Genomic DNA, 19636 nt, shown 5'->3' on the forward strand with positions numbered 1-19636 from the left:
CCGTTGCCTCCTCTGCCAGTTCCAGAAATAGGAAGCTACATCTGTTCTGATATAACTTCCTGGTTTAGGGACTGGCAGAGCCAGCAGCAGTGTACACACGGCAATGCTCCAGGGCTTGACGTTTTGTTAATGTTACTGCTGTGGCCCTGCAGACCTGGTGAAGCAGAGGAGCCAGTAAAGCGTGTGCAGGAGGGGGAGGAGAAAAGGAGACGGAGTAATGCAGAATGGTGGTGATAGGACAGGGAGGGGGAGAGATGAGGCAATACTGAATGGTGGTGGGGTTAGAGATGGGGAACAAAGTCAAGTGATGGTTGTGTGTGGGGGGGGGGATGAGATGAGGGTATACTGGATATGGATCTGTGCAGTATGGGTGGGAGAGAGAAAGGGGCAATGTTGGATGGGGTGGGAAAGAGAGACAAGTCCTTGATGGCTGGGGACAAGAGAGAGGAGATGCCGTATGACAGAGCAGAGAGTTGACATCTCACGCATTCGATTATTACAGCAGTTTCCTGGAAAATAAACAGTCTCTTGGCTGGTTTATCTGATCTTGTGATTAACATTTTTAATTGGTGTGTATTCTTAGTTTATGTCACTTTTCTTGACCTATAGCTTAACATTCCATGTATGACAGTTATGCAATCCTTATGTAGTTATAGATATACAAAGTGGAGTGTTACGAGTGCACGGTAGTAGAGTATCTCACCTGCATTTTTCAAAATTAATTGATTTTCACAGACTCATGCCCACTTCTAGGTTCGCAGCCAGTCAGAAGTGAGGCCATGCCCACACCCTGCCCCCTCTTATGATGTCACTGGATATGACATCTTGACCCAGCTCATGCCCCACACCTTTTGCATAGCCATACTACTTGCCCTGCCTTTATGTGCATGGCCCTGTCCCAAAACCCCACCCCCTTTTTGTGGATGTGACATAGCCATGCCCCTTTTCCAAGATGGCCATCACATCACTCTATTACTAGCTGCCAACTTGGATGGTGTCACATGACAGGAAGTGATGCCAAAAAAACTGACACTACACCCTTGGTAGAATTTATTTACACATGTACATCTTTAGTTTTTGTCATAGGAAAGAAAAAAAACAAATGCCCATTGTTTTTCTCTTTTTTGTTTCTTTCAAAAGGATACCTCGTGCTTAAGAATTACAGACTGAATGATAGCCGTTTTAGGTTTAAAAACAAAAGAATCAACCCCTTCTCCTCCTCTTTGCATTAAAGGGTACATATTGGCAAAAGCCAAACTGTTTTAAGAGTAAACCCCCATAGCTGTTTGAGATCGTGCCCTGATTTCTCACAGCTTTTCAGCAAAGCAAGCTGTGCTTTTGGCAGTTCGAAAAGGAAAAAAAATGTTTTGTGTGAGAGAATCGACAAACTCCCTACCAACACCCCCTCCCTTTTTTCCTGCATCTTTATGAAATCTTGCACTCTGTTCCTCACTGCTTTTTCAGAGCTGGGGAAAATATTTACATATAAGCTTTTTTTCTTTTTAATGCTTGTATTCTCTTTTAGCAGTGTTCACCTGAGAAACACAAGTTTTTAAAAAGTTATGTAAAGCACCAGTAAAAGAAATACCAAAGAAAATAGCGGCAGGATAAATGCTTTATACAGGAATTGCTTTGCCCTAACAGTATTCATCTAGGAAGTATACAGTGTTTTAAAACAGTTAAGTAAAAGCATATGTAAAGAGTATGGATATAATCAGTAGCTGTAAGGCAACATATTAAAATTGTGAATCAAAACCCATTTATCATACACAACCCTTTGAATTTCTGTACACTAGATTCAACGTGCCACCGGGCCTTGTTTCTATTGCTTTTTGCTGAATGTTGCTGAATGGGTATCTTAATTTGTTGCTTCAGTGGCATCCTTGGATCACAATCCATAACTAGCTCCTTTAGACTGCAAAAAATTATTTTCTCGCTGTTTTCATAGTTGAGTGTGATACCTTTTATCTTTAGATGGGTCTCACCACTGGATTGCCTATAGCTGTATGTTTTAGGACTGGCCGAGACAAACTCTGTGATATGCTCACCTATTGTAGGTGAACGACAAAAATTATAGAGACGCTGCGGGACTATCGCCGGTTAATGTCGCGTGTGTGTTGCATATGCTGCTGTCAGGACATCACTGAAAATGCGCAAGGTATACAGAAACTTTGCAAAATGGGCCTCTAGATCTGAGTTTACCTGAAACATGAGATGGGTATAGGTCTTATTAAGCAACTGAGGATCCATGCTCTTTACCAGAAAAGCATCTTCAATTTGCTCATACAAGTAGCTGTTTACTGCATTATACATCACTGTTGGTATGAGGCTGTGGCTAAAGACTGTCAAGGTTATGCTTTGGTTAGGTGGGAGCTGAGCCAACATGTGTGCCTGAGATGGCACCCTGATGTCAAGAGCACAGAAACTATGAGCACTTTGTGAAAGACTGGAGTGTAGTCTAGGCATCATTCTGATAGCTGAGTATAAAATGGAAATTCTGATGGTTTTTAATGAAACTTAACTCATGGACCGTCATCAAAAATGTAAAATCAGCACCTAATCCTATTGAAAAGCTAAATAGTTTGGCCATCAGATTGAAGGACAGGGATTATATAAACTGTATTATACTCGAAAGAAAACTTGATTCCTTTTACAAAAGTGTGTAGTTCTCAATTTGTATCTGTTTCAGACTTTGGGACATATTGAACAGTGACAATGTGTAAAAGCGTAGATCACAGCCTATGCAGGCTACAGTCATAGAATAAAAACATATAATAATAAATCCCATAAAACTAATGAAGCGTCACTAGTGTTCTTATGAAACTGTGTAAAAAGGTTCAGGACCTCTTGTTTTTCCCAAATGGCATCACATCTGGTCGCAATTGACCTTTCAGATGGCCCAAATATTATGGGTGGGTGTCACAGAGGAGGGGGGGCCTGTCCTCCTTTGTCCAGTCATATTCCTCATAGGCATGTTTATCCTGAAACACCACCCAACTGGGTAGGTTACTATAGCACCAGGCTTGTGCCAGAAGGAATGGTATGGCTGGTGTCAGGCTTTCAAGGCAGAAACTAGGTTCGTGAGCTCTTGGGCCACTGCCATGGAGCAGCAGTGGCAGGCAAAACCACCCCACACCAGAGACAAGGCAGAACTCTGACAGAAACAGCTAGACTTCACCTGCGCTTGACCGCCCTTCCCCAGGAGTTGAGCCCCTGGGTGCAGGTGGCCAGCAGGACTTACCAGACAGGGCAGGCACTGGATACCAACTAGGCTGAACAGGGACGGAGGGTCAGAGGGGAAAGGAATATACATGGGCAGCAAGGCAGGAAACTGGGCTAGGATTCAAAGACGGACAATACAACACTAGGCAGGAAATGGACAGGCTTGAGAGCAAGGACTAAAAGTTGCAAAGCAGCCACTAAGAAAGGAAACACAGACAGGTAAGAGACAGAACTGAAAGCTGCCAGGCAGCCACTAAACAAGAAACACAGACCACCAAGAGCTTAGACAAAGAAATACAAACAAGACTGGGAAACAAGCAATACAGTACAAGATAAACTACACAAAGACTAGACTAGAAACAGGCAAGACTTTCAGACAACTGGACTAGGCAGAAGTGCACCAAAGCACCAACAAACCAGGGACCTTAAACGATGCAAAGGCAAACTCAGAAGGTTTCCAGGTGGTAATAAACCCATCAGCAGCTGAACTCAGCTGCAGGAATCATGAGGCAGCTACGGGTGAGGCTAGCTGCCAAACTTCAAACCAAGTCTGGAGGGCTGGAATATCTGGTCCGGATTGGAAAGAAAGTCTGGAAAGTCTATGGCAGCCACCAGTTCTGGCCACCAGAGGGCGAGAGGAACACAAACCAAGACACAGGCAGAAAGCATACTGAAGCACAGAGAGGCTTAACACACACAGGTGCAGTATAGTGGAGTAATCAGAGCCATGCTGGAAGCAGCCAGCACACAGAGACAGAACTAACTCAGGAAGAACAGACAGAAGCCAGTTCAGAAGCTGACCGCCGGAAATAAGGTGAGTCTGAGAGGGGTCATGACCATAATCGTGACAGCTGGAGAGTATAAGGCCTGCATGATCTTTGTTAGTTTTTAAACTAAAAGAACCTCACCATAACACAGAAATGGAATCTACAGAGAGCAGCGGCAGTGATATGGTAAGGTTTTTAAAACATTACATTGTCTCTTCGCATCAACTAACATGAATGCTTAACTTATTAAAGGTCTATATGTTGTACACAGGAAAAACACAATTACACAGGGGTCTGGGGATAAGAACGGAAAAACTCGCCATAAAGCACCACCACACATACTATTAGAACATGCTTACAACAGAAAAAGAAAAGATCCAGTCCTGAATAAGTGGCTGTAAGTGTTTTGCAGGTCCTCAAACCATTGTATTAAAACAATCAAGAATAAGTATATGTAGAATGTGATGGTCTACTGTGTATTTTGACAGCACAGAATACGAACAGCACCACAACCCCCAGTCATTCCTGCTTCTCAAAAAAATGTTTCACGTGGCTCAGAGGTTTACCAAGGCAATAAAGTAAGTATTTATGTTTTGAAAAGAGCAATTTTTTGCATTATGCATATAGCTGCAGTCTCAAAATGGCACTTGTAATCACTGCCATGTGGCGCCCGCTAATCTTACAAAATGGCACATGTAGATGTGGCATCCTAATGGTGCTGTGTTGGCGGTCATCTTGATGAACCCACTGCTGCCAGCTGCAGGTACCTTGCGAGCAATAGGCCGTGTGTTCATTAGTTTCATGATGTTCTACTTTTGTATCCCACAGATCAAGAAAAGAGACAGCTGGTGAAACATCGACAGCTAGTGCTGAGAAAAGTTGACAGAACATCATGAACAGCATTGTGACCACCAATCACCCCTACTGTTTAAAGGGACATCACAATCAGAGCGGCGGTTCTGGTGGTTCAGCAAGCAATAAAAGTAAGTGTTTATGTTTTTAAAAGAACAGTTTTTGCATCCTATTTCAAAGTTATTTACCTATAGATGTTGAATCTTTTCTCGTGGCTCTTGCTACTATTATAAAATGGTGATTGTATCTGTGTCCCACATGGTGTCCATATGTTGTGTTGACAGCCATCTTGTTGGCCATCTTGATGAACCCTCCCCATCAGTGGCAGGTACCTGTGAATGATATGCTGTGAGTTCATTAGTTTCATGATGTTCTACTTTTTTACCCCACAGATCAAGAAAAAGAGACAACTGTGAAACATCAATAGCCAGGCATCTGATTCAGTCCAATCACAGTCAAGTGGTGCCCCCAAATTGGTCCATCAAACCTAGAGATAAATCCATTCATTTGGAAAAACAACCAAGGAGCACAAGTGACAAACCTAGTGATAAATCCAATCATTTGGAAAAATGACAGAGGTGCACAAGTGACAAGCCTAGAGATAAATCCAATCATTTGGAAAAATGACAGGAATGTACAAGTGAGAAAAGAGGAAAATGCGTGAGTCGCTCTCCTAAGGAAAGAAGGAAAAAGAGGGTGTGCTATAATACCAGAGCTGAGAACGGATCAGACATGTCAAGTATGAAGCAGGTAATGATTCTGAAACTGAGTGGCTCTGTTATAGACAATATGTCTGAAAATGTTACAGCGGACCCTGAACCAGCCCTCCCCCAGGTTTAATGGCACAAGCTACTCGGACCAATTTCATTTTGTTAATATAGACACTATAATATTGTTCAGCGATGTTCAAAACACCATACAACAGGGTATCCATCAAGCTTTAGATATCATAAACAGTAGAGCATTGCCCGGGGATTACTTACAAATAAGATTTATGGTTTTTATATTTCCTTGTATTCGAAGTCAGAGACCGGGAGGGGCTGAGGCGGGGCATTTATTAGAACAGGTCAGTAATTTTCTGCAGAATTTCAGAGAAATACACATCAATGAGAGCATGCATCTCATTGTGAAGGTTATCAGAAACAAAGGGGGGTGGTGGGGGTTGTAACAGGTCTTTACAAAGTATTCTCGGTAACCACATTATTGGGAAAAAAAAGAAGACATTTAGAAGATCTAAACAAAGTTGGTAATAACTTGTGCTTTGCGGGTGTCTCAAGGCACTCACCACTGCTGTCAAGTTAAAAGAATTGCTACATGAAGCCAGAAAGCTAAACGCCATGTTAGGATGGCCAGAAAACAAAAAAGTTATGTTGAGCGATGTAGTGTTTTTTTTTAACAATATCTGGGTGTAAACATGCAAGTCCTACATCATACGGATGTATGGTGTACAAGTCCTACATCATACATCAAACGGACAGTGTCTTATTTAAACAAGTGACAGCCATTCCATAAGACCATATATCTGTTACTCCATCATGATAATTTTTACGGTATCTTAGAAATCAAACAGATCAACTGTAAGAAATTTTCTGTAAACACTGTGAAATGCCTTATAGCCTCAACCACACATGCAAATCATGCTGTCATCTGTGTTTATCTGACACGTGTGGTAGAGAGAGATGTCCTAACTTCCCGTTGCACTGTCATTCTAAGGAATGTTTAAGACTGAATATAAACCTGGTGTCCAAAAAAGAGATTGAATTCTTGTCTAAATATTTTGTGATAAGTGTGACTCTTACGCAGAAAAAAAAAGCACAAATGCAAAGTCATAAAATGTTTGCAGTATGGTGATCCTTTACTGAAAGGTGAAAAACATTTATGCTATATGACAAGACTGGCTAGACCTAAAACATTTGAAAGATATATCATTTATGACTGTGAATGTATGCAGGAGACAGGATTATATATCCCCAACTACATCTTTGCAACGGATCTTTACCATGAGCATGAATGGGAATTCAAGGTGGTGCATTGTATCTCCAAGTTCATAGATGATTCAAGGACTACACTTTCATAGCTCACAATTCAAAAGGTTACGACGGTTATTTTGTCGTCAGCCAGCTGTTGCAGGAAATGATGCATATGAGTATGTTAGCACAGGGCAGTAAGCTTTTACAAATTGGGGTTGACGCACTGGGCATTCGCTTTAAAGACTAAGTTTTTGCCCACGAAGCTTAGCAAGATCCTGCAAGCCATGGGCTTTGAAGGCAACAAAGGGTATTTTCCTAATTTTTTTTAACACCATGAAAAGTCAAAGCTACGTGGGAAAAAATGCCTTTAGAAAAGTACTATGGCATTGAAAGCATGATGCCTGATGAGAAAGAGGTTTTCACATCTTGGTACAGTGAGAATAAGCATAAGACGTTTGATTTACAAAAAGAACTGGCCTACTGTAAGTAGAATGTCTAAATTTACAAAAAGCCTGTGTCCTATATGGAGAGGAAATTATGAAAATAACAGAGAGGGCTATGAAAGTATGTAAGTATGCTATACTGGGACAGACCGAAGGTCCATCAAGCCCAGCATCCTGTTTCCAATGGTGGCCAAACCAGGTTACAAGTATTTATTTATTTATTTGTAACATTTGTATCCCGCATTTTCCCACATATTAGCAGGCTCAATGTGGCTTACAAACGTATCTGGCAAGATCCCAAAACAGTACAATACATTTTATGCTACTCATCCTAGAAATAAGCAGTGAATTTTCCCTAAGTCCATTTTAAGGTCTATGGACTTTTCCTTTAGGAAGCAATTCAAACCTTTTAAAAACCCCACTAATCTAACTGCTTTTACTACATTTTCTGGCAAGAAATTCCAGAGTTTAATTACATATTGAGTGAAGAAATATTTTCTACGATTTGTTTTAAATTTACTACTTTGTAGGAATGTGTCACGTTTTCAAAGCTGGGTTTGTGAGCCCTTGGGCCACTGCCGAGGAGCGGCAGTGGCAGGCAAAACCACCCCACGCTAGAGACAGAGCAGATCTCTGACAAACAGTTAAGCTTCACCTGCACCTGGCCACTTTCCACCAAGAATTGAGCTCAAGGCTTCAGGTGGCCGGCAGGATTTACTGGACAGGGCAGGACTGGCTAACTGCTAGGCAGCACAGGGACAGCAAGGCAGGGAAAGGATAGGCTAAAGGACAGGATTGAAAGCTGTGAGCAGCCACTGAAGCAGGGAACAAACACAGCTAGACAGGAGACTGAACTGAAAGCTGTAAGCAGCCACTGAAGCAGGGAACAAAAACAGATAAACCCAGAACTAGACAAAGACATACAAACAAGACACAAGACTGGGAAACAAGCAATACAGTAAACAAGCAATACCCTAAACTAAACATAGACTAACTAGAACAGGCAAGAACTAGAGCAAGGAAACAAACTCAGGCTGAAGTGCAAAAGCACCAACATACCAGGGCCTTAGACGCAATGCAAAGGCCAAGCAGAAAGGTTTCAAAATGGCTAATAAGCCCAGCAGCAGCTGAGACTCAGCTGCAACAATCACCAGGCAACTAAGGGTGCTGTGCAGGTTCAAACAAAACAAGCAGGTCTGGCAGTCTGGAAGATCCGGACTGGACTGGGCTGAAATCTGGAACAGGTGACAGCACACAGACAATCTAATGCAGCCAGCACACAGAGACAGAACTAACTCACAAAGAACAGACAGAAGCCAGCTCAGAAACTGACCACAGGAAATAAGGTGAGTCTGAGAGGGGGCACTGCCACAGACGTGACAGAATGCATGTTGGATGGTTGGAATAGAGGGGGATTTGGTTTGCTGAATCTATGGTGGTATAATAGAGCCTGTCTGCTACGTCATCTGGGGGACTGGTTGTTAGGGACTTCACGTTATACTCCACTGCGGATGGAAACTGAATGGTTGCGTCCCCTACATTTAAATTATATATTACAAGCAGAAGCTTCAGGCTTGCCAGTTCACCTTCGTAGGAGTAATTCGGTGCGGCCGCTACGGGTGATATGGGGGGAGTTAGCACAGCTATGGTCTTTTGATGCTCATATTAGTAGACTATTACCTATTAGAGGCAATGGGGCCTTTACTCTTGGAATGGAGAACAAACATATTCGAAATTGGAATGCCAAGGGATGCCACCTAGTGGACGATTTTGTGGATCCCACGGGGCGCCTTAGGTCACTGGATTCACTGAATCTGGGCTCTCTGGAGTGGGCCGACAAATATGCTTTTAAACAGATCTCCCACTACATTACTACCATGCCTTCACATTTACTGGAAGTTGATGTGGCCTCCAAAATCAGAGATTTGTATGATACGCAAACGACAGACCAAGTCTCCATTTCGGTGTTGCACAAAAGGCTTCTCCACATTAGGCCACTGAAGAGCCTAGAAAAGTTGGCACAGAGGTGGACGGCAGATATACAGAAACGGATCACTGTAGGCTTATTGCTGGGTAGTTTGAGGCAGATAGCTCATAGGATTGACAGTGCTGAATTGAGGGAATGCCAAGGCAGAAGCATATATAGAGCATATACCTCGCTGTCACGATTACATAAAATGGGCAGAGCTGAAGCGTCCATTTGTAGTAGATGTGATGATCCCCCACCACACATATTTTCACGCAATGTGGGCCTGTGCAGTGATCCATGAGTACTGGTCGCAAATAGCAATGTTCCTGGGGAGAATCCTGGGTGTGAATGTGATCTTGACACCGGAGACAGCACTTTTGGGAGTAGATTTGGTGTTGGGGGCCGGTGCTGTCTGTCAAAATCTCTTAATCTACAAGGCATGTATAGTGGGGAAGAAATGCATCTTAGTGAATTGGACAAACTTGGAGGCACTGTCGTTTTGGCAATGGCGCAACACGTGGCATGCCCTGCTCTTGATGGAGTTGCGAGACTCTTGTTACAAACCTAAAAAGCAGCGTAGTTTTTACCTAATCTGGGAGCCGTATATTAATACTCTAGCCCCTAAAGCTCGTAGTTCCATTATCAACCGGCTGAGCTTAGATCCCATGAAGCTAGCTAAGGGACTTGTTTGAAAGATATTACTTTCCAATTTAATTACCGAAGTGCTTGAAGCTGCTTGGAATGGGGGGGGGGGGGGGGGGGGGGGGGGGGGGGGAAGGGGAGGGGGGTAACAAAACAGGGGGGTGGAAGGTTTAAGGGGGGAAGGGTTCTAGGTAGGGTTTCTTTCCTTAAGTTGGAGTTGGGGGGGTTAGGATACAGGTGTTAAATTATGTATAGTTCTTAATGACCGTAGTAGTGTAGGGCACTAATAGAAAATGTGATGACTGCTGATATAATATGTGGATACGCTGTGGATATGTTGTTGTGAAGCTATGACTCTGTTTTGTGGCATGATAAACTGTATGGGTGAAGTGTCATCAATAAAAATGTTAAAAAGTAAATTTACTACTTTGTAGCTTCGTTGCGTGCACTCTAGTCCTAGTATTTTTGGAAAGAGTAAACAGGCGATTCACGTCTACCCGTTGCACTCCACTCATTAATTTATAGACCTCTATCATATCTCCCCTCAGCCGTCTTTTCAACAAGCTGAAGAGCCCTAGCCGCTTTAGCCTTTCATCATAGGGAAGTCATCCCATCCCCTTTATTATTTCATCGCCCTTCTCTGTACGTTTTCTAATTCCACTATATCTTTTTTGAGATGTGGTGACCAGAATTGAACACAATATTCAAGATATTGTCGCACTATGGAATGATGCAAAGGCATTATAATGTCCTCATTTTTGTTTTCCATTCCTTTCCTAACAATACCCAACATAATTGCTTTCTTAGCTGTCACCGCACACTGTGCAGAGGGTTTCAACGTATCATCAACTATGACGCCTAGATCCCTTTCCTGGTCAGTGACTCCTAATATGGAACCTTGCATTATGTAGCTATTATTCGGGATCGTCTTTCCCACATGCATCACTTTGCACTTGCTCACATTAAACGTCATCTGCCAATTAGATGCCAAGTCTCCCAATCTCGTAAGGCCCTCTTGTAATTTTTCACAGTCCTCTTGCAATTTAACAACTTTGAATAACTTTGTGTCATCAGCAAATTTAATTAACTCACTAGTTACTCCCATCTCCAGATCATTTATAAATATGTTAAAAAGCAGTGATCCCAGCACAGACCCCTGGGAAACCCCACTGTAGCCAAAAAGGAGGAATAGAAAGAATGAGGGAACGAGAAAGCCAAAAAGGAGGTATAGAAAGAACAAGGGAATGAGAAAATGCGAAGGAGGAATAGAAAGAATGAGAGAATGAGAAAGCCAAAAAGGAGGTATAAGAAAAATGTGAGAATGAGAAATCCGTTTTCATCTCCACCACCTCCCGTGGGAGGGCATTCCAAGCGTTCACCACCCTCTCTGTGAAGAAATACTTCCTGACATCTTTCCTGAGTCTGCCCCCCTTCAATCTCATTTCATGTTCTACCGCCTTCCCATCTCCAGAAAAGATTCGTTTGCGGATTAATACCTTTCAAATATTTGAACGTCTGTATCATATCACCCCTGTTCCTCCTTTCCTCCAGAGTATACATGTTCAGGTCAGCAAGTCTCTCTTCATACGTCTTGGAATGCAACTCCCATACCATCCTCGTAGCTTTTCTTTGCACCGCTTCCATTTTTTTAACATCCTTCGCAAGGTACGGCCTCCAAAACTGAACACAATACTCCAGGTGGGGCCTCACCAACGTCTTATACAGGGGCATTAAAACCTCCTTTCTTCTGCTGGTCACACCTCTCTCTATACAGCCTAGCAACCTTCTCGCTACGGCCACCGCCTTGTCGCACTGTTTCATCGCCTTCAGGTCCTCAGATACTATCACCCCAAGATCCCTCTCCCCGTCCGTGTCTATCAGGGTCTCCCCACCTAACACATACGCCTCCCTTGGATTTCTACTCCCTAAGTGCATCACTTTGCATTTCTTCGCATTGAATTTTAATTGCCAAGTGTTAGACCATTCTTCCAGCTTCTTCAGATCTTTTTTCATGTTTTCCACTCCCTCCGGGGTGTCCACTCTGTTGCAAATCTTGGTGTCATCCGCAAAAAGGCAAACTTTACCTTCTAACCCTTCGGCAATGTCACTCACAAATATATTGAACAGAATGGGCCCCAGCACCGATCCCTGAGGCACTCCACTACTCACCTTTCCCTCCTCCGAGCGAACTCCATTTACCACCACCCTCTGGCGTCAACCAGTTCCTAATCCAGTTCACCACTTCGGGTCCTATCTTCAGCCCTTCTAGTTTATTCAAGAGCCTCCTGTGGGGAACCGTGTCAAAAGCCTTGCTGAAATCTAAGTAGATGATGTTGTTTGAGTGTGCATTGCTCCACCCATACTGGACTGATATTTGGTGAGTTGTATCTTCCATTTTTTATCTTCAAGAACCTATTAGAGTGTTGATATAGAAATTAAAAGGCTTGTCTGTTACTCTTCTTCAAAAGTCTTGTAAGCTGATTTCCTTATCGTTCTTGCTCTTAGAGTTATATTGTTATATTGGAAGGAGTATACTGCCATTTCTGAGAACTGTTGATAAAAATCTTTTGCAATCATGCGAAATCTTCATTGTATTCAAAAGTATTTTGAACAAGAACATTTCCATTTACTTGTGTAATCATTACTATTGAGTGTTTTGGGTTATTGAAAAAGCTTCAGAACACAGCTTTCGTTTGTCTTATGCATTAAAAAAAACCTGACAGCCTAACTCCAATATATGTAAAAGTTCATTGGCTCCCTATACTTGCTAGAATTCTATTTAATTTTTTTTGTTTAATGTATAAGGATTTATTTGGTTTAGCTCCTCAGTACCTGGCAAATCATTTCTTATTTTCAACCCAAATTAAATCAAATTAATTCTTGTATACAGCTAATATCCCCTTTCCATGGTTCAGTGTGGTTTACATTGTAGGTGAGACAAAAGCCGATACTGTTAATGTGAGGCAGTGGCGTAGCTAGGGTAGTTGACACCCGGGGACGGACATTTTTTAACACCCCCCTCCAAAATCTAGTACTAGGCTTGCCGAGAATACAAAACACTCAGGACCTATAGAGCAATTCTACCATACCATAAGCAGTAATTTGTACGAGTCACACAAGGAAAAGGAAAGCATCTTAAACACTACAGTGAGCACTAGAACATCAATTCACCTATTGTAAAACGAAAACAGACAGAACAGTACAGATCGTCAATCCTGCACAGTCAATGCCAACTGAAAGCCATGACTTTTTCACAAACACAGATACACCCTAATCCACTATAGAATAAGTAATAATAAACTTTCTATTTAGACAAAAATTAAACTGAACCCCCAAGATGCCAGACTCTGCATACAATACAACACCTCAGAAACAGAAAATGTCCTCTAGTACTGTGCAAAATATAAAGACAGCAGATGTAAATTTGAAAAAAAACTAACAAGAACCAATCACCACTTTACAAATTAACAAATAGAAATAAAACAAATATAGAAAATAAAATAATACCATTTTATTGGACTAATACATTTAGCTTTCAGAGGCCAAAACATCCTTCCTCAGGTCAATACAGTATAGTGCTGTTACAGTATCCTATCCTGACCTGAGGAAGGGGTTTTTGTTCTCCGAAAGTTAGTCAAAATGTATTAAAATTAGTCCAATAAAAAGATTACCTTGTTTACATGTTCTATTATAAACATTTATTAACACAGCTACAATACTACTATATCCTAAAGCAAAAAAATAAAAGTAAATATTTTATTTACAGTTTGTTGTCTCTGGTTTCTGCTTTCCTCATCTTCTTTTCACTGTCTTCCTTCCTTCCATCCAGCATCTGTCTTTGTTCTCTCTCTGCCATCCAGTGTCTGCCCTCTCTGCTGTCCCCTCCATCCAATGTCTGCACTCTCTCCCTCCCCCTTCCATCTATATCTGCCCTCTATCTCTGCCTCTTCCATCCACCATCTGCTCCTGTCTGCCCTCTCTCTCTCCCCCTTCCATTCACTGTCTGCCCTTTCTATCGCTTCCATCCACTGTCTGCCCTTTCTCTCTGTCCGCTCAATCCACCATTTGCCCTCCCTCTCCCATCCATCTAGGGTCTGCCCTCCCTCTCACTCCCACTTCCATCCAGGATCTGTCCCCTCTCTCTGCCCCTTTTTTTCAGCCCCCAGTTCCAGCCCCACTATCCCACCAGTCCCCAGTTTCAGCCCCAGCCCTTTTCTCCCACCAGTCTCGAGCTTCGGCCCCCAGCCACTTCTCCCTGTCCCCTTTTCAGCCCCCAGTTTCAAACCCAGCCCTTTTCTCTCACTAGTCCCGAGCTTCAGCCCCAGCCACTTCTCCCTGTCTCCTTTTCAGCCCCCAGTCCCCACAGTTTCAGCTCTTGCCCCTTTTCAGCCCCCAGTCCCAGTACTAGCCCCCTTATCCCACCTACCCTCCTTTTCAGCCCCCAGTTCCAGTTCCCTTCATCCACATGCCTTGCATTAGGGCCTCCCTTTTCAGCCCCAGACCCCATCTGGGCTCCCCTCCCCATCCCCTTCTCCCATCTGAGCACCCCATCCCCTTCTCCCATCTGGGCACCCTACCCCTTTCTCCCATCTGGGCTCCCCACCCCCTTCTGCCATCTGGGCTCCCCACCCCCTTCTGCCATCTGGGCTCCCCTCCCCATCCCCTTCTGTCATCTGGGCACCCTACCCCATCCCCTTCTGTCATCTGGGCTCCCATCCCCTTCTGTCATCTGGGCTCTCCTCCCCATCCCCTTCTGACATCTGGGCTCCCCATCCCCTTCTGTCATCTGGGGACCCCACCCCATCCCCTTCTGTCATCTGGGCTCCCATCCCCTTCTGTCATCTGGGCTCCACACCCCATCCCCTTCTGTCATCCACCATTTGCCCTCCCTCTCCCATCCATCTAGGGTCTGCCCTCCCTCTCACTCCCCTTTCCATCCAGGATCTGTCCCCTCTCTCTGCCCCTTTTTTTCAGCCCCCCAGTTCCAGCCCCACTATCCCACCAGTCCCCCAGTCATCTGGGCTCCCATTCCCTTCTGTCATCTGGGCACCCCACCCCATCCCCTTCTGTCATCTGGTCTCCCATCCCATCCCCTTCTGTCATCTGGGCTCCCGACCCCATCCCCTTCTGTCATCTGGGCTCCCCATCCCATCCCCTTCTGTCATCTGGGCTCCCCTCCCCTTCTATCATCTGGGCTCCCCATCCCCTTCTGTCATCTGGGCACCCCACCCCATCCCCTTCTGTCATCTGGGCCCCCCTGACCCGACCCGACTACCAGCTCCGTTGAGACGACAGCGGGTGGGGGGGTGCTCTGCTCCCGCTGCTCCCACCCTACCTTCTTTTTTAAAAAAATCAGTAAAACGGCATGGCAGGCAGCGCCGCATCTCAAAAAAGATATAGTGGAATTAGAAAAGGTGCAGAGAAGGGCGACGAAAATGCTTGGAGAAAAGGCAGCTGAGGGGAGATATGATAGAGGTCTATAAATAATGAGTGGAGCTGAACGGGTAGATGTGAAGCGTCTGTTCACGCTTTCCAAAAATACTAGAACTAGGGGGCATGCAATGAAGCTACAATGTAGTAAATTTAAAACGAATCGGAGAAAATGTTTCTTCACTCAACTTGTAATTAAACTCTGGAATTCGTTGCCAGAGAATGTGGTAAAGGCAGTTAGCTTAGCAGAGTTTAAAAAAGGTTTGTACGGCTTCCTAAAGGAAAAGTCCCTAGACCGTTATTAAATGGACTTGGGGAAAATCCACTATTTCTGGGATAAGCAGTATAAAATGTTTTGTACATTTTTGGGATCTTGCCGGGTATCTGTGACCTGGATTGGCAACTGTTGGAAATAGGATGCTGGGCTCGATGGACCTTTGGTCTTTCCCAGTATGGCAATACGTATGTACTTTTATTTATGTACCTACAAGGAGAATAATCAGTCCTGTTTCCTCACAGGATTGGTACTTCCAATAGAGTCCCAATTCCAGTAGCCTGCCCCTGACTTGGCTACTCTTTTCAATACAAAATAACATAACATAACATAACATAACATAACATAACATAACATAACAATGTGTCTTATATTCCACTGTTAACCTTGCAGTTCTACTCAGATTACAATGAAAGAGTCTGGCCATTACCAGGAAATACAATCAAAATTAAAATGATCTAGTACAAAAAGTAAAAATCCTGTCTAACATCATTACTATCTGTTTCCTTAGTAAAAATCTTCAAAATAGGTATATTTTGATCTGACTTCTACAATACTTGTAATCCGTAGCAGCAAACAAATTATGACGTTTTTTTCAAGTTTGGCTACCTGAAAAGTGAGCACATTTTTCCAGTAGTTCAAGCTTTTTCTTGCCCTTTAAAGATGGAAAAGCAAACAGGTTAATATTTCTCACAGGTCTAATTAGCTCTCTATACCCTGTACTTGCATTTAAAATATGGAAGTGTACATATTGTCATCAGAACAGAAAACAGCTACCTTAACTTCAGGAAGAGGCTAAAAACCTTTCTCTTCCCGAAGACTGCTTCATAACAATCCATTGACTTCTACCTCCTAGTAGCATCCATTATCCTTTCCTATAATATTTTTGGTCTCATGCATTACACCAATGGTCTCTGTTCTCATACCTCACACCAGTGGCGTAGCAAGGGCGGGGCGGTGGGGGTGGTCCACCCCGGGTGTCAGCAGGTGGGGGGTGCTCCGCTCCCGCTGCTCCCGCCTTTACTCACAGTTAACTGCAGATCAGAGGTTGTGCCCCACTGGCAACGAGTCTTCCTGGTACTGAGATGAGCAGTAGGTCAGAACTGGCAGAATGCTGTACAATGCCCTCATTCAGCCACATTCAAGAGAAGAACTAAGTTGTCTAACGAGGCTAACACAGGAAAGGGAACTAAATCTGGCTTACAAAAATGGCCACTACCGCATGGACTACAACAGGAAACACAACAGGGCACACTCTGACCTAGTAGGCAGGGGGAAAGCACCATGGGAGAAGAGCCTACCAACTACCAACATTGTGAGACTGTAACACAAGCTAATGAAATCACGGAGCCCAATACCCTACACCCACCACAATGCAATGCTGATGTGACCCTGTACTGCACCCGAGAGCCACATCTGACCCAGGGAAAGGCTGTGACAGGATCGAACACATTCTGCTGTCATGGAGGTGGGTATGGCATTTGAGGCTGGCATACAGGCTGGGAAAAAAGTTTTTAAAGTGGGTTTTTTTTTGGTGGGAGGGGGTTAGTGACCACTGGGGGAGTCCGGGGAAGTCATCCCCGATTCCCTCCAGTGGTCATCTGGGCAGTTGGGGCACTTTTTTGGGACTAGTTCATGAAAAAAAGGGTCCAAAAAAAGTGACCCAAAATCACGGTAAAAATGCTTTGTTTTTCGATTATCAGCTAAAGACGCCCATCTCTCCTCGGCTGATAACCACGCCCCAGTTCCGCCTCCACCATGCCTCCGACACGCCCCCGTCAACTTTATTCGTTTCCGCGATGGAGTGCAGTTGGAAACGCCCAAAATCGGCTTTCGATTATACCGATTTGGGCGCCTTTGCAAGACAAACGTCTATCTCCCGATTTAGGTCGCACTATAGGTGTTTTTCTCTTTCGAAAATAAGCTGGATTGTTTGCATTAGTCACCTTTCTTTTGTTCTTTTAGGGGCCCTTTTACAAAAACAGGACTACAGTCAGTCTAGAGCACCCCCTGGTGGTAAGTTTGGATTTGGCATGTGCTCATTCTGGTGGTAGAAATTATTTTTTTATTTTCTATTGTGCGCAGCGTTTCCAGCAGTAATTGGCAGTTGGCACACACTGAACAGTTGCTGCATATGTAGCGCATGAACCCTTACCGCTAGATCAATGGATGGTGGTAACGGCGTAGGCTGTAAATAGGCGCACGCTAGTTTTAATTTTAGCGCAAGCCCATTTCCCAGCCCATTAAAAAATGCCCTTTTTCTCAGATGCGGTAAAAAATGGCCCAGCACATACCAAAAACATGCACCCACTCTACTGCAGGCCACTTTTTACCACGGCTTAGTAAAAGGACCTTTTATTTGCTTTGTTGTCTGAGCACTCCAGACTTTGACCAGCTCTGTCCCACATCTCACAGCTCTTTGCTGTCATAAAACAACTTAACAACTAATTTTTGAAAGTCCAAAGAAAAACATTCATACATCTAGGTACAATCATATATGTCAAACATAAGATATTCCACTAGTATAACATAAAAGGGAGGCTGGACTTGGTATTGGGAGGCCTCTAGTGGCCACAGAAAGCACAGTCTGATCTGTTCCCATAGGTACTGACAAAACATACAGGCAGAGAGAGTCTTCTCAAGATTACAGCTATGCCTGGAGTGAGAAAGAAAATCAAGAAAAAAGCTGCCAATAGAAAATCTCTGAAGTTGGAGCAGAGAGAGGAGATGGTTTCTGATCCCCTGCAGGCATTACAACTGCCTCCACGACCCAGCTTACGGGAAAGGGTAGGAAATAAAAACCTCTGAGAATGTTTGGCTAATGTGGAGAAATCCACATTCCATCTCTCATAATGACACAGGGTAGAAACTGCTTATTCTTTTTCCACGGAGATCTTTATATAGTTCCTTGTGTTTCAGCCTTTATTTTGTTTCTTATTACCCTGTCTGAATTTGGAATAGGCAACTGCCCTCAGTGCCAAATTTTAATAGACACTGGAGTATTGCCTCCGAGTATTGCCTCCACTTCTGTGTCATGGTCCAGGCCAGCTGCCACAGTGCTTGTTCTTTAGAGCAAAATCAGTGGTACCACTGCAACATCTCCATAAAGAGAAAAATTAGCATGGGGCCTACCATACCTCCACACTGATAGGATCTATGCCAGGCCCGCCCCAGCACAGGCTCTTTAGTGACAGGAAGCCCATGTCAGGTTGGGACCAGGTGCCAGTAGATCCCACACTGAACCTTGTTTCTGAAGAGGGTGGTGCTGCTAATTTTACTCCATAGGACAGCCATGAGGTGAAAGAAACACCAGGAGATCTGAAGCATGAGCATGGATGCTCATGCTTCAAATCTGGCCCTGTCTGTGCTGCGGGGATGGGGGGAAACGCTCCCAAAGCAGGGAGGATTTTGAGGCTCTTTCTTGGGCCCCACACTGTCAGTGACAGACTATATAATTGTGTTTGTGTGTGTACCTCTGTGTCAGGGAGACAATATTAATACTGTTTTTCTGCATATGGGACAGCCTTTGTGTATTTGTTAGAGAAAACAAGAGAAACTGACAGATTGCATGTTAATGCCAGGGTCAATTTTCAAAAAGCTGCTGTCAAAGATAAGTACATAAGTAATGCCACACTGGGAAAAGACCAAGGGTCCATCCAGCCAAGCATCCTGTCCACGAGAGCGGCCAATCCAGGCCAAGGGCACCTGGCAAGCTTCCCAAACGTGCAAACATTCTATACATGTTATTCCCGGAATTGTGGATTTTTCCCAAGTCCATTTAGTAGCGGTTTATGGACTTGTCCTTTAGGAAACCGTCTAACCCCCTTTTAAACTCTGCCAAGCTAACCGCCTTCACCACGTTCTCCAGCAACGAATCCCAGAGTTTAATTACGCGTTGGGTGAAGAAAGATTTGTTTTAAATTTACTACACTGTAGTTTCATCGCATGCCCCCCTAGATAATAGGTTAATTTTAACTGGTTATTTTTAGGTGAATTTCAGTGAACCTAACTGGCCTGTTTAACTAAACTGGTTTGTTTCTTTTGACTGAGGCAGTGCACTGAGATGA

General features: G+C 43.8%; 1 protein-coding gene across 1 annotated transcript in view; it reads left to right on the forward strand.

Moving 5' to 3' along the window:
* Positions 1-18221: 18221 nt before the first annotated feature.
* LOC115471296 (caltractin-like) overlaps positions 18222-19636 on the forward strand; it is a 55236-nt gene continuing 53821 nt past the window's right edge. Inside the window, exon 1 of the mRNA XM_030204998.1 lies at positions 18222-18356. Within this exon, the coding sequence (XP_030060858.1) occupies positions 18222-18356 (135 nt within the window). The remainder of the gene's footprint in view (positions 18357-19636) is intronic.

Source organism: Microcaecilia unicolor, chromosome 5 (assembly GCF_901765095.1).
Source record: "Microcaecilia unicolor chromosome 5, aMicUni1.1, whole genome shotgun sequence".
Classification (NCBI taxonomy): Eukaryota; Metazoa; Chordata; class Amphibia; order Gymnophiona; family Siphonopidae; genus Microcaecilia; species Microcaecilia unicolor.